At 35.6% G+C, this 17,227-nt stretch overlaps 1 protein-coding gene across 3 annotated transcripts in view; it reads left to right on the top strand.

Moving 5' to 3' along the window:
- The window catches only part of LOC117334716 (lachesin-like), a 165,423-nt gene that overhangs the window by 108,032 nt on the left and 40,164 nt on the right, over positions 1-17,227 (top strand). For all 3 annotated transcript variants that reach the window (XM_033894506.1, XM_033894505.1, XM_033894504.1), the window contains exon 2: positions 6,030-6,151. In XM_033894506.1, coding sequence (XP_033750397.1) covers positions 6,030-6,151 — 122 coding nt within the window. The remainder of the gene's footprint in view (positions 1-6,029; positions 6,152-17,227) is intronic.

Here is a 17,227-nt window from a genome sequence, read left to right as displayed (position 1 = left end):
ATGTGTTGGTACTGACGCCCTAGTTCCAATGCTTTAGTCAAAACAATCTCAATTTAGCTTGAAACACGACAAAAGCACAGCCTATAGTCTTTTGGCTGTAGCAATGCGCTTCTAGCGTCTAAAAGTGTTGTATCAAGCGTCAGCAATTCACGCGCTCGCGTGATTGTGTCCAATAAAGAATTTCACCTAATTATATCACTATCGGAGAAAAACGTGAGGACAATTTAAACACTAGAGAAAATATATCATTGAACAACGTACATGGCACTGTCACGGCGCACAAGTAAAAACATAAGCATGCGAATTTTTTAAAATAATTTATGTAATCAAAGTAATAGTTTTTGATTTGTGTTTTATTGGTTATCTATGTTTACTTTATACAAGTTAATGGCCAAATAATCCGGATAGATACAATTGAACCATAGGGTGTCACCATTATATTTGTTAATTATATGCATTAATATCTCACAAAAAATGAGATGAATTATGATGGCGTAATACTTGCCTTTAAGCATCATCCATCAACATGCACTATCGAAACTCAAATTCATTGAATGATGATAAAGTTCCAGTCAAATTTTGTCATTAATCGGTATTAAGGATTAGCAATACATACGTATTCCATACTTACTTCAAGAAAGTTTTAACGTTATATGTATGAAAGTTGAACCAGGAGTAGAATGGCTACGGGAAAACACATCTACCGATATGGAGTGCTTAATCTGGCTTATTCTACACAAACGATAATGCCCATACACTGAACTCATTGCCCGCCCTGAAGGTAGCTCGTAAGAATAGTACATGTTGCCCCCATTGCATTATCATAAGATGCGACTAACGGGGATCTTATTTTGACTTTCTTCTTCTCAAAGTTTGGTTTGGTTTGGTTTATTGTGTTTAACGTCCTATTAACAGCTAAGGTCATTTAAGGACGGCAGTCTCCACTGGCACATTCCATAATCTCTAAAAAAAAGTTAGTCGTTACTCCTGCTTAACACTCAGCAATTTAATGAGAAACTGTTAATCCAACTCAAAATTGACAAAGCGAGGACAAAATATAGATATGCATGGAGACCCATTAAAAATACAAAACCAAATGTACTTCATCGTCGATACCCGGTAAGGATATCTAAGTCAATTCCGGGCAAAGTCACATTCCCAATACGAGAACTAGAGACTTTATGTCGCACAAGGAAATAAAACATTACCAAATAAGATCATGAAGTCTAACATAACACTCTCCCTTGGCTTTCATGAAAACTGAGCTTCGAACAGGGATAAGTACAAATTTTATGGATTTGGGGTTGTCGCAGCAGGGGAAAATAACGTCCTTCGCTTGAGTAAATTCTCAAGACTAAATTTGTATTGCGACAAGAGGTTAGGAAAGAAAACAATATAGTTACAGAGAACAGAAGTAAAAGATATCCTCTCTAAACAACCGCATATTTATCATATATGTGACTAAGCATTGTCTGAGTAATTGTATTTAGAAATACGGCTTCGTGGTTGATTTTTTCAGTTATAATTTCAATAGGCACAGAACAGTTCTGTTTGACGGTATCCAAATATCATATTTTCCAAAACACTTTGATTCCATCATGGATTATCTGATAGATTTATATTGTGGCTAACATATTGGAAGTTATAATGCATTACATGACAATAGTAATAAATGATGATGCCTAATTTAACACGGCAAACCAAATAGCTGTTTTGTAGTGCCGTTTAACTGAAATGGAATGTTGCAGACGTGGTATTAACATGCAAAATGCACAAAAAACTAACTGCATATTATCTTTATAAATTACGTTTAGCTTTAGTAGGTGACATATCTCCATAAATCCATTTCCTCTCAAAAATAATAATAAATACTATTCATAACCTTACTAATACGGGATCATCCTTCTTACCAGCAATCGCAGAAATTTGGTATAAGCTTTAAGAACCTACTAGGAATCAACCTACAGTTATCCATGTTTCTTTAATTACGTACACCGTCGCCCTAACATTACTCACTAAGCTAAGACACAATTGTAAACAACTGAATCACTGTATTGTGTGATCCTGGTAAAGTCTCCATCTGGTGTCGGGGCCACCCCATTGAAAGCTTTTATTATTTTCCTAGTTTCCAAAGTACAGGAACACAAGACATGGAATGATGAATAAGTTGATATCATATCATTCTGTGTACCTATATTTACTGTTGTCTGGAAACAATGACTTTTAGATGTTGGATGAGCGTATTTCTGAAGGGTACCTGTAAAGTGCGAAACGAAAGCAAAACAAAACGAAACGAAACGAAAACATTGATAAAAAATAAAAAAGACTTTATAACGGCCTAAGTGTCCTATTCACAAAGGCCTAAGTGTCCCATTCTCATCGGTGTTAAAACAACACAGGAAAGAACGAATTTATCGCAATATTCACTCAGTTTTTTTAAATATAAAATAACTATATTTAGATAATATTCTTAGTCCACGATTTATAGGCGTGCAAATCGCGTAGTGTATTGGTGCACGTACTTGTAAGGCGCGATTCGTATAAAAACCCCGACTTAACGCGCTGTTCCCGTATTGCTGGTGTCGGGAGTGTAGACAGAATGAAAGCATCAGAGGACGACTCCATTTCTGTAACTTTGATGAAGTGTGAATAACTCTGGATATGTTTAGACAATATTTAAGTACTGGATTAGTTACATTTATTTATAAGTGGATTTCCTATGGTTGAAAAAGGAATATATTTTATTATATTTCAGCTTTGCTCAGAGATTTTCGTAAAATCAACTTGTTCTTTTCATCTGGATGCTTGAAATAACGCTTATAGCAAATTAAATTACTTTAACTTGTAAGAGTAACGTCCTTTCATTTTGAATGTAAATCTAGTTGGCTATCAGTTATTTTTAATCAGCAGGTGGGTAAGAAATAGTGTATTATGATTATGAATTTATTGATAAGAAGATATTTTACCAGTATTTGTGATTATTTCTGGTAGAATTACATGTTTGATATACACCATGTTTGTACACACAATACACTACGCGATTTGTATGCCTTTAAATAATGGACTAATCATATAATCTGAATCAGACATCGAAGGAAGTCTTACAAGTGCGGACACAAAAATAAAGCACTAGTACTGAAATTAACCGTTTACGACTGATATCAAGTCCGTCAGATAGGACTTAAATTGGTGTCCCGTGTGAGAATGCCAAACTTGCACGATAAAGATCCCTCGGCGGTCTTTTGTTGTGATAACGCCGGCTCAGAGGATAGGGTATTTTTAGACCAATACTTAATATTTCGAAATATGTTTTAGGTGTTTAGATCGACGTCAAAAACCTTGATAAACCAAATTCACATGGTAGGGTCTTCTCTCTTCTCCCTTCATCTTCGCTAGGGTAAGCCTAACTGCTACTAAATAGTGCTAGGTTAGGACCCGTTCGAATTCGGGAGTCGCCTTCAAAAATTAATCACAGCATCAATTAGACAGACGACTCTTCCACCCCACTTTCTTTTTTCATTCTATACTGTTCCCATTCTACTCAATTTCCTATCTATTCTCGTCCGCTGAAAGGCCACAAGGCCGTTATAGGTTTTTTTTGTTTTTGTTTTTTTCCCCAAAGAGATACAGATACAAAAATGTCCTCATACATGAGGGTTAGCATTCGCCATGCTTCTTTCTTCCTATTGCGATGAATATATTCCTTTGTGTTGTTTCTTTACACCGATGGGAACGGGACACTTAGGCCTTTGCAATGTCTAATGTTTTCATTTTTCGTTTCGTTTGATTTCGTTTCGTTTTGTTAGATTTCGTTTCGTTTCGTTTTGCTTTCGTTTCGCACTTTACAGGTACCCATTTTTGAAACTGTTAAAACGTTTTTTTCGTTCTTGTGACCGTTCGCGAGAACATGTATATTTAACTACTCTATGTCACAATCTCTTGTCCATATAACCGCTCATTAATAATGTTACTTGTTCAGCAAAGCCGCATTTCCTCAAATTGAAATAAGTCCATCTGCAAGGCTCATTGAAACGGTACTTAGAAGGAAGAAAAGTTTCTAGAGGAAGGGTTTTACAGAATGAGCATGTTATGGACAAACGAATAATCATATGAATTGGATATGAAATTAATGCGTACAATGCAACCTTCAATACATGTTAGCCATTTGTAAAGTCATCTCCTTTGTCTTTCAAAATTATCTAACGTTTTGCTTTGTTCCTTGTTTTAATTTACAGAATGAGCCTAAATTGCCAGCAATTATTTGAAAGTTTACCTTTGTTGACAAGATTGCAATAAGCAAATCGGTACATCCGCCAAGGTCCGGGGTACGCTTTAAATACAATCTGTGGATAATGTGGTCTTTGGCAAACCAACTGACGTCAAGCGAAAAAAATGCATATCGCGACGCCGTTAATGTCTGCGTATTTTTTTTTTTTTTTTTTTTAGTTTTGAAATCTTTTTTATTCATCCTTTTACATATAGTATACATACAGGTACATTATATTACATGGTATAATAATACAGACATATCATTACAGCAGTAAGATGTACAATACGTATTAAGTGATGAATAGATTGGTTGGGTTTTTTTGGAATACAGAGACAAACAAACAAGCAACCTTCCACTCACGCTTTCTCTCATTTTAATATATTGTGTTTAAAGGTATAAAAAAAGAAAAACTTTTGACTTACTTTTAAGTACATGTTATGATATGTGTGAAGAAGATCTGAAAAATTTCACAAAACTATCATACTCCATGTTGTTTTTGTAAATTACCTCCTCTGTTTTTAGATACAAATCTAGTTCTTTTATGAATCCATTAATACAGGGGAGACAATTTTTATTTTTTTGTTTATAAATATGGAATTTTGCTATTAATACTAACGTATTGAGATATTTGACTTCTTGATCTTTATGTAACTTTCCCAAGATTACATCCGTAACATGTAATTGTAAATTAGTTAAAGTATCATCATATAGCCATACTTTGAAATCTTCCCAGAAGATTGCTACTAGTCTGCATTCCCAAAAAATGTGGACTATAGTTTCTGTATGACGGTTACAAAAAGTACATAATGGAGAGTCCTTTAGGTTTATCATATGTAGATATTTGTTTGTACTTAAAATCCTGTGTATTATTCTATATTGAAACCATCTTAATTTACAGTCTATAGTGGATTTAAAATGGATTATGTTTATTTTTTTCCACCATACTGTACCTTCTACCAAATTCAGTTCTTCTGACCATTTTGTAATGTATTTATTGTTTGTTTTTAAGTTTTTAATAAATAAATTATAAACAGAAGGACCTCTTTGCTTGTTTGTGAGTATATAGTATATATGAATTGGACAATGTGGTAGAGAAAAGGTGTGGTGTCTATTTTGAATAGCATACCAAGATGCTCTGATGGCGTTACGTAAACCATAAAATTGAGTGATTGGAGGGTAAAAATTGTGTTTGGCACAAAATATGTCGTACGATTGAATTAGACTACCATTCTCATCTAGTAGATCATATACGTAAAAAATATCTCTAGCTGCCCATCTCTTGAAGTAAATAGGTTTGTTATCTACTTTTATGTTATTATTGTACCATAGGTGTTGATATATGTTGTCATCTTCATCGACACAATTTGAAACGATGTATAGATCAGAAAGTACCTCCTTCCAAAAAATATTTTTAATTACATTTGCCTTTTATTTAAAAATTCTTTTCCGAATTTAAATATGGAGTTAATATTACAACCAATAATACTTTCGAAGATGGCTTTACATGCTCCGTTTGATTTTAGTATCCTTTGGACCCATGATAATTTTAGGGCTTTTATGAAGTATTCTATGTTGAACATTTTTAGTCCACCTTCCTCATAAGGTTTTATTATTTGGTTTCTTGAGATTCTATCATTTTTACCATTCCATATGATGTCTGCGTATTTGACCTCTTCCTGTATTTATGAACAATATTATTTTTAGTATGAGCGTGACCTTATGTATATCGTACATTTTCTTTTCTTTTTTCTATTTCTAGCCTTTCCCGAAGAAGAAAACAAAAAGATTCCATTTTTCAATCCACGTCCTACAAACGTTTCTTACAACACAGGTGAAACCGCCGTCCTCTTGTGTTCCGTGATGAATGTCGACGCCCGATACGTGAGTATGACGTTGTACATATAAACGGACTAAATCACAAATTAGGGATACATGCTACCAATTTGTGACATATATCTCCTTGGCAAGGGTTGAACACCAGATAGAAATATTATCTTTAAACGGCAAATTATTTCTGGATGGCGATTTTCCTTCCACGTAGGTTTGTATCAGTACACGTATTTTGAATGGTGACGACTGCCAGACATTAAAGTGACGTGAAACACTATGGCCCTTTTTACATTACCATACGGACTTCCATTGCCGTCTACTTAACGTATATCAAGTTGTTGCAAACATGTACAAGCCGTCTGACAGAAACGTGGCCTTGATATCACGACATGTTCGTCGCCGGTTGGTGATGGCAGAGAGAGTCACGGTGTACCAGAACCCCGGAGACACGGGATCGACGTCACTGCTTAGTAATTGTCGGGGATCGGAAAATACCTACCAAATATTGACGGCTATGCCATCCAACATGCACGATATATGTGACATGGCTCCCAAGGGCACGGCGATATCATAGATTGAGCTTAAGAGACGTAACCGTATGCTTTACAATCTGACAATGACCAAAAGTCCGTGTCACTCAAACATACATAACATAGTGTTATGATGGGACTCTACAACCATACACCAATGGAGAAGCCATTTTCCTTGGCTTCTTCCCAAAACGGCCTCAGAGGAAATATTTACGTAATGGAATGCTCAAAAAATGGAAATTCTAGCTGTCCAGTGTCTTTAGTTTACCGCCATGAAAATCATCGTATCTGCAACGTGCGCACTGCTTGTATACATTGTTACATTGATTAATCGACAACACTAAAACGGAATTGTCCAGTGACATGACCATGGAAAAGTTAAGGAAACAAGGTGAATTTGCGTAAACACGTGCACTGCTAAAACCATTATACGGCGACTAAAACATAGAGCGTTTCTGCTTAATGGTCCAACAGAATGAGGGGTAAATATTAAAACAGTCTATATATCACAATAAAATGCTGCATTACGTTAAAATGCATTCTGTCTATTCAGCCTTTAAACTACCAAAAAATAGTATACCTGATGTTTTTGTATAATGATTCGCGTGTTGTTTTCCGCCCTAGACGTAAAGCGTCTTTTCGATCACGCTCGGAAACACACATGAAATCTCTACGTACATCTTAGAGGACCGACAGCACCATCAGCAGGAGGCCTCATTCCCAGAACGCTTCCTTTTATGCTTTCAATCGCGTGAAGAAGCAAGTTAAATTCGCACGACAGACTAGAAAAATCTATATTCGCTTCATGTATTTTTTTTTTATAACTGATAAAATAATGTAAAACGCGCTGCTCTTATGGACGTCTTGTCATCACAGGGAGATGAATCGTGCCGCTCCAAACAAACACTTTTCTTGTTCATTCAAGGGAAAAAGTTCAAATTTCAATTATCATATATAGGCTTATGCAAGACATATTTATCTTTTTGTCTGGGATCCTGCAAATTATGTGCTTCGGTCGTAAATAGACATTTGGTGCGATGGAAATGGTGGTTAGAGCAAAAATCATCTGAAGTTAACATCACGTTACTCTTCTCGTTCTGACGCCGGGTAACATGTTCATGCTCCCAAACAGCGTGCATGTCCTTTTTAGGTTTGCGGTCAGTCATTGGGCAATGTTCTGGTGTATGACATGTGAAGGAAGAGCACGCACGCCGGTTAAACCTCTCTCTGATCCTGTAATATTACAGTCTCTATGTGTATATACACTACTATAACTACAACTGTGAGGTAGAGGGAGCGACATAACACGCCATCGCTGCTGTAACGTCCGTACAGACGGTCAATTACCGGTCTGAGTACCTCCACGACCCCTCATCTACGCGTCCACCAGACTTTTATGACTAAACAACCAACAAGACATGTAAACACATTCCTTGTCACTTACATGTACACAGGCAGTCACCGCGACCTATAATTCTATGCATTTGTTCGGTACAGCAAATTTCATAAAGAACCGATTCCGAGCCGCGAATTATATGAACTGATTGATAGCCTCTTTCTACCTTAACCCATGCTGATTCAGTACCGTGAACTTGCACTTTTATTCCAAAGTGTAAAACTATATACTGCTTGTACTTATAACTGTATACATTGGTTCTGTTCTGTTATATTAATATAATAATTCTATACCGCCAACTACATGCAAGATCTCGTACCAGTAAAACAATTTCGTACCGCAAACTGCAAATGCTGTTTCGATACCGATAACCACAGACACTTATTCCGTGCCGCCAACTAAATATACTGATCCAATACCGCTAACTACATGTACTGACCCCGTACCGCAAACTACATACACCTATTCCGTGTCGCTAGCTAGATATACTGATTTTGTACCTTAGACTACATATACTGATCCCGCATTTTTTTTAACGTCCTATTAACAGCCAGGATCATTTAAGGACGTGCCAGGTTTTGGAGGTGGAGGAAAGCCGGAGTTATCCGGAGAAAAACCAACGGCCTACGGTCAGTACCTGGCAACTGCCCCACGCAGGTTTCGAACTCGCAACCAGTGGTGGAGGGCTAGTGTTAAAGTGTTAAAGCGGCCCCTCTGATCCCATATCGCGCTAACTTTGTACACTGATCCCGCGCCGCAAACTAAATATACTGATTCCGCACCGCTGACATTGTCCACTGATCCCATACCGCTAACTATGTACACTAAACATGTACCTCTAACTACATATACACTGATCATGTACATCTAACTACATATATACTGTATCGCCTACTAAATATACTGATTTCGTACCGCTGACATTGTCCACTGATCCCATACCGCTAACTATGTACACTAATCATGTACCTCTAACTACATATACACTGATCATGTACATCTAACTACATATATACTGTATCGCCTACTAAATATACTGATTTCGTACCGCTATGTACATTGATTCCATACCTCTAACTATATACAATGATACCGTATTGCTTACTATGTACACTAATTCTGGAGCTCTAACTACATATAAATATATACTGATACTGTACCGCTAAATATATGCACTGATTCCGTACCGCTTGCTATCATAACTATGTACACTGAGTCCGTAGCTGGCTTGACTATCATAATGCGAGACAAAATGGCGACATTACTGAAACCTTATTACACTTAGACAGTTAAATGCAATGATTTACAGTCTCAGTGTGTTAAATATTGGGGATAATCTTACAGTGATTTGCGGTAGTATATCGTTATTATGCTGTTGCAAAATGAGGTTTATCGACGCCGCCGAGCGCCAGTGAATACAGTTTCTATCGGTAGCGTCCATATTGGAATTCAGCCTATGAAGCTATACATGGCATTTAAAAATTGAAATATAACCAGATGCTAACAGATGTTAATACATGAAAAGAGAGGTTATTAATACCTGTACGTTAATCAGTTTCATAAATTTGGTTATTGGATAACATTTAAAGATATAGTATACGTGTCTGAAGGAAGAAACAATGCAATGCGACATTGCGAATAGAACAGAATGACAATATACGAGAAACATAGAAAGAAAATCTGAATGGTATGGCATGTGAACGATAATTAAATATTCGACAACTAGGGACCACATTATCGTCTTACACGGCGCCACTCTTGAACGTTAGATAAGCTAGGAAATATATGGATAAAATCAGACTGAATAGAGTAATGATTTCCGAAAGAAAGAATAATCAAAACCATCTCTACACAAGGGAGACCTTCATTAAAAGACCATATCTGTTGATATGACGTTAACAATATAAACCAAACAAAACAATACTCACACACGGGATTAGGTTTGTTTTTGTTTAACGTCCTATTAACAGCCAGGGTTATTTAAGGACGTTCCAGGTTTTGGAGGTGGAGGAAAGCCGGAGTACCCGTAGAAAAACCACCGGCCTACGGTCAGTACCTGGCAACTGCCCCACGTAGGTTTCGAACTCGCAACCCAGTGGTGGAGGGCTAGTGTTAAAGTGTTGGTACACCTTAACCACTCGGCCACCGCGGCCCCATGTCACACACGGGAGACCGTCCTTAAATAACCTTAGGATTGATAGGATGTTAAACAATAATAAACCAAACAACAGGATAAACGCAATCAAGCAGTTGATTTCAATATGCATCGCATTACTCTCGCAAACCCTCCGTTTTTTTTCAATTAGCTTAAGGTACCTAATTATATCATATTAAAGTCGACAAGGCATATTTCTTCAATCAGATTCTGTAGCTTATATGTAAATGATGCCTTTTCTGATTATGGAGATTGACGGTCAAACAGACCCAAACAAATTGAAATATACAGTAGAGCCAAAATGAGGTAAAATGTGTCATACGACTGTTTCGTCCTACTAGGACTCGTCTGTGATGCTTAGTTTCAATCCATAACGCCTAGAATACAATTGAATATACAGTACTGTAGGAACATATTGCCATATTTATGTAATATGGTACTTATATCACTTTAACAGTAAGTCACTATCAGTTTCCTTTACAAAGCATTGTCGTTATGCCTTTATTTTCGCCGATATGTCCCAAACTCATACAACAAAGCGATCGTACCACGTATGACGTCGCTGTTACATAAAAATGTATTTATCTTTTGGTTAACAGATTGGTCAGTTGTCAAATGTTGTATACAATGCCACTATAAATACAACACTGCAAGATTGCTTCTCAAACCCAAAAGTGGTCATGTCAAAGAGACTGACATGACAAAAACGGACGTTTGATGTATTTTGACGGCACTGTCTTTACAGGAATATTTGAGATTTTCCTTCCGAAATTATAGTTAAATACTTAAAGTGTATTGCGTTAAATTATTTTTCATGATAACGCAGTCCATGCTAGTGATACATTGTGCTCACCGCCGTATTTTTATACGTAAAACACGCATGTTTTTCGGCATAGCCGTCTAATTTTGTTTTGGCCCCGGATATGACGCGACAGGTGGCGTTACTGGTCAAGATGAAGTATGTGATTAGTCAATGTAGCGGTCAATGCAAAATGCAGATATACAGTTAAAAACGAAACAAAGTTAAAGGGACCTCACGGTAAACCAATATTTATTTTGTATTTTTATTGGGTATATCTTTAAAAAAAAAATTGCCTTCTGAACAATAACCATTCGAATTCGATGATGTATGTACATAAAAACATCAATTATTAATTATCAAAAGGTTATCAGATCAACAATCTGAATATGCAAAAATGTTGTGACATATACGATAAACGCATGCGCACAACAAACTAAAACACATGGAAACAAAAATGGCTTCCAATTTGAATCGACTGCGGTTGAAAACGATAACAGCTTCCGCAATGAAGATAATAATAGGAAAATGGGTCAAACACAATCCTAGAATTAAACTTGGGAAACAGTACAATAGACTGTAACAGTTCAAACATGAAAACAGCAGTAATACGGACGCCGCTCGTATTCTGCTCGGTAAGATTTCCACAATCTCGGTAATATTTACACAAACTCTGTAATATTAACACAAACTCGGTAATAGTTCCACAAACTCGGTAATATTTATAGTCTGTACCAGTACATCGCTACTGTCACTATACTATATGAACAATGTTTACACTTATTTACACATAAATATGTGTGCCGTAATATATACAGAACGTGTTATTTAACATTTAAACCACTGTATAATATCGTTATCCAACTAACCCAGATGGAATATAGATATCGCCTTGTAAACTATCGTGTGTTTGTGCTGCCACGATTTCAAAATAGTCACGTAATGATTTAAAAATAATTTCCGCGCTAAATTTAGAGGGGGATTCCCAACTAAATCGAGTGGTCAAGCTGGACATAGGGATTGACTGTGAACATTGGGACAGCACAGAAACATAACTGAAAATTGCAACGTTTTTACCGTGATGTCCCTTTTAAATTGAATGCAAGCTGAATAAGTGGATGCATCTATTCAAATGACACATTTGCAGTCTTATTATCACCAAAAATGATTCAAACTGATATAATTTTGTTATCCGTGCTGAAACTGCGCATTTATTAATTACAATGTAGTTCGTTAACTTATTTCACCAGTAGTTTTACATTATAACCACCAGCATTAAAACTATGCCGTTTATCTTTTTTAAATATATTTCTTGTTACATGTACATTGTATGTCTGTTGTGTAATTCTTTGTCGTGAAAGTCGCTTGACCCTCGTTGTTTACGTCGAATCTAATCACCATGGGAACAGTCTACAACGGTATGACGTTTGTGATACAGTACCAGCTACCAACAGCACCAGAGAATTCTCTAGAAAAAAAATCGGGTTATCATAAAGCGCATTAGCTGTTGTCTTGCTAGAATAGCTATACTACATATATCAACAGACATTTAACGCTCCGTGGAACCGTGCATTTCTACCCAGAAAATATCAATTTGTCTGATACGATCCATAAGTTTGAAAATGGGAATATGTCAACAACTAATGTGAATTTATCTGTTCAAGAAATATATTATAAAAATCATCACAAATGTTATCGTCGACTTCAAGATAGCAATTCAGTGTTTTAGGTAAATGATGAAACTTCACTGATATCACCATGATGTTTTACTTTATATCTGCCTAAGTTATGGGAAGTTTGACAGAAATGTCAAAATAAGACTGATCCTATTACATTTTGTATGTCCTGAACACTTTCAGCACAATTTCTTTTGTTTATGTTCATATCTGTGTGTTACTGTGTCATTTCTAGGAGATTTGAAAAATCATTCATTTTAGGAAGAAAAATCTTGCCCATTATAAATAAAAATACATATCTCTATATCTAAACAACACATACATTTTCAATTTGGTTACTCATGGAGTCCTATCGGTGTCATTGATATTATCAGACATTCATAAATAAAATCTGCAAGAAATGAAACGCGTGTCAAAATGCGAAAACAAAATCAAATAAGTTGCAAAAAAATAGAAGACACATGATATACATGTACTTATTTAAAAAGATATCTAAAGAATTACAAGATTTGTACACCGCACATTTATAAAATATCTCAATGATAATATAAACAAATAGTGCATAAATAGAAAAGAAGCATGGTAAATAAACTACACATCTAATGCAAGTTAATTCCCTTATGCTAATTTGGTAACTTCAGTCAATTAGTATTAAACTGCTTAGTATCAGCATTTATCTATATAAAGTAACTTAATATCAAATATTAAACACTTTCGCCATAAATTGACTTAGGAATAAGTACTGTATCACGATTAATCAAATGTAGTTATACTAGCACAAATCCTAGCCGTACTCCCAGTAACACAAATATTCAATAATTAGCATACACTCTAAAAATAACATTACACTATTTCTACTTATGGAATACAGTTCGAATAACATAGAAAGCTCCACAAAATAACCCAAGTATCTACATTTTTTCTTCAAACTACAAACATATTATTCAGAAATACTGCGAATCACGCACAAACTCACTGATGGTCCTGATTAAACAATACCAGAGGTAGCCTTTACCTATTTTGAAGTAACGTTCCTGACAGCCAGTTCCAAACAGTCTAAGAAGATAAACTCTGCTGTCACATCGCAAATTAACTGACAGGACGGCACCAATCCCAGCCGGCAGACTTAGGCATACATTCCCGTGCTAATTACCGCGAGGTGTTCAGAGATACTACGTGGGAACCTTAAAAAGATCCTGTTAAATTGATTTCGACACATTAGTCTCTTACGTAAAGTCCCAGGCCGAGTTTATGTATCAATTAAAGACCTGTGTGTCGGCTTTGGACTTCAACCGGGAGAAACTCGTTAGTTAGATGAATTAATGTTGACATGTAGGATATTTTTGTTTAGAGTTTATTGAGCGAATATCACAGAGCATCATTTCTTATATACATTTTACTTTCATAAATCTCGCGACGCCTTATTTTATGTATCGCAAAATACTAATTGGTTATTATACTCGATGTCACACAAAATACTAATTGTTCATTATACTCGATGTCACGCAAAATACTAATTGTTCTTTATATTCGATGTCACACAAAAAATGACATATACATGTAATCTATGCAATAACCAGCAATAACATAGACTTTCCTAATACACTTATCTATCATAAGTTGAAATTGCTTGCATGAGTATTATATAATGACACACATAATTCGTAAGTGTACTAAGTTCTATATCATATACATTGTGGATGAAGGTATAAAGACCCTACAAGATAACCATAACGCTACAATTGTATATACAATACAGTGTGTAACACTATTTTTTAAGGTGTTATCACACATATGCTGGATGTGATATTAATGAAACAAAGCCTTAATTGATATTGCAATTTTTGAGAATATGATTTCTTTTTTCTTTTATTAAAACATTTTACTACTTTTTAATTTTTGTCCAGAACAGTTACTTTGATTGCTCAAAGAAGACTTGGTTGTATCAATTAAATGAACAGATACAAACCCTTCTCTCCATAGATATGCCAAATATATCATGATCAGTTTGCGGAAATAAAATAAAAAATCGTCATATGTGCCCCGGAAGACCATTTTTACAAAAGCGCTATTCTTTAAAGAAAGTTATTTGCAACGCTTCTACCTGTATACTCTCGGAAATTAAGTTTTACTGGCGACGAAGAATGGAGCAATTAAAAGTGATCTATGTAACAATGTAACCACGATACACCACGACAAACTTCCAAACACAAGAGCTTACCTTCTCAAAGGAACTTCTTAAAAAAACATCATTTCCAATGGTAGTGTTTGAGAGTTTTTTTTCTTCAAAACTCATTCAACGACAGGCGGAGTTATTTCGAAAGTTTCATAGTGGACATAATCGTGTCATTCGGATATATTCTATTTTATTATACCATATAAAGTCAGACATAGCTGATGCTTGTTGGTATGCCCAGTGGTTCCGCTGTTATCATTCTAAAACTGTGACTTAACCCGGATTTGACCTATATTTTAATGGCGGGTACATTTGGTGAAACAGAGGACGCTTATTCTTCCGGAGAACCTGGTCATATGTTGCTTATACATTTAAGGAATACCCATTCAAATCTATATATTTTCATTGTTCCTGATGTGTTGCAGTAGGCGAGGTCAATAACGTCAGCATTTAAATAAGAGCTTTGCTATGCAACCACAAATTGTTTCAGATGGCCAATCAATTTACGTGCTACATCTTAAATTGATTATAATGACATTTTACCCGACCCTGAACCCATATTTGTTCGTAGTGAATAGTTGCAAAGAAATCGCCATGGTAAGAACACATGCAAACGTGGTCTTACTACGTTACTCCAACACTACATAATGGATTACTAATTGACAGGGCCTACGTCCCTAACAAACTTTCACATAATTATGATTAGTGACGATGCCGTTTTGACCTGCATCAATAAGATTATTGACAAACACCACTTATCTAAATGCAAAGTTATGGCTTTTCACGTTTCCAATCTTATCTTACACAACCATTGTATACCGATTAGGGAGTGCGCTGTCGGCAGACACATGTGAGCGTCTGCGCCAATCTGATGACACTTCCGTAATGGAAGCCTGTCTCGACTTTTTCTCATTCGGCTCAAAATAAATGACTTAGCACCTTTTGGTAACATTTTTGGGTTCTGTGGAGGAAATTAATTAAACCTTGCGTACGTCATGTATACCTGACTAGTATAGTTAGACTCCGTTCTTGTCTCACTTCCAATTAGTAGGGAAGGGCACCTGCTTCCCTGTTACAAGGTAACCTTTACTCTACGTAGAAGATAGTAAGTCATGTCCAAATAATTTCGACAAAATGTCAACCAAAAATCATTCTGATGCCGTAATACATTTAAACTTTAACTTTCCTTGTAAATAAAAATTGTGCGAAATACGTTTTTGTCTTTGTTTAAACAAAGTTTGAATGATAGACATTTGAAGGCAAGAGTACACAATTACAGGGTGGATGTCAGAACATGGCTTATACAGTAACTGGAGCAGAATACAGTAACGATACACACGATTTCAACTTTGTTTGTTAACGCATTAGGATCTTATATATATATCTATATATAAGTGTGTGCGAGGGTGAGTGTGTGTATGAAGCAGTAACATACCGAATTTTAGCTTATTGGTTTAAAAAACATTATCTTACAGGGTAGATATGCACAGTATTTCATTTTTAACGCTCCTTACTGCCAGTTTTATGTAAATTGATAATTACATTAAATTGAAAGAGATGTTTATATCATCATGTTATGTGTTTTCTTATCCCTATTGAACTACTATATCCGTTCTCTGTGCCATAAGTCATCAATATCATTTCAAGGTGTTTCGCATCACGATCAAATGCTATCAGTTGATTATTTCCCTATGTTTAGACTGGCAAATCTAGACATATTAATCGGTTCAGTCATTAGCGTTTAACACCAAATGATTGACTGCTTGAAGGTTTTTGTCTGATATATCATTACCAGATATATATGCGATTAAATAAAATATTCTAAATATTTCATATTAATTACATATCTATATTTGCCACAATCATTTCACGTTCTCCTTAGGAGAGTGATGTATATCATTTCACCGGTGAAACCGAAGTTATGCAATGAAAATGAGACTGATAATCATTCATTGTGGTAAATAAAATTATATATATATATATATCATACTTAACCGACCAATCAGAATGCAGTGTTTAGTTTAAAAAGTGAAATGATCGATTTTGATATCACCCATTCTGCTTTCTAATGTCATGTCGCAGGGTATTATCCTGTTATTTTGTATATATTGGACAATTGTTTAACGAAAGTTAATCTCTAAAAGGTAAAAGTAATTGAATGCAATGTCTAGTTAACGAATCGGGTGAACATTCTTCACGGTATGCAAATATCAAGACGTTTTATGAATCAAATACCTACCCCTCTCGTGAAATGTAACTATTGCAATGTCTCCAGCAGGAAACCCAAGAACATGCAATATAATAATAGGAAATTGATTCTTAAAGTTGGTTTGGTTTGGTTTATTTTGTTTAACGTCCTATTAACAGCTAAGGTCATTTAAGAATGGCCTCCCGT

The sequence above is a fragment of the Pecten maximus genome, chromosome 9, assembly GCF_902652985.1.
Source record: "Pecten maximus chromosome 9, xPecMax1.1, whole genome shotgun sequence".
Lineage (NCBI taxonomy): Eukaryota > Metazoa > Mollusca > Bivalvia > Pectinida > Pectinidae > Pecten > Pecten maximus.
This window is presented reverse-complemented; position numbering and strand designations above follow the sequence as displayed.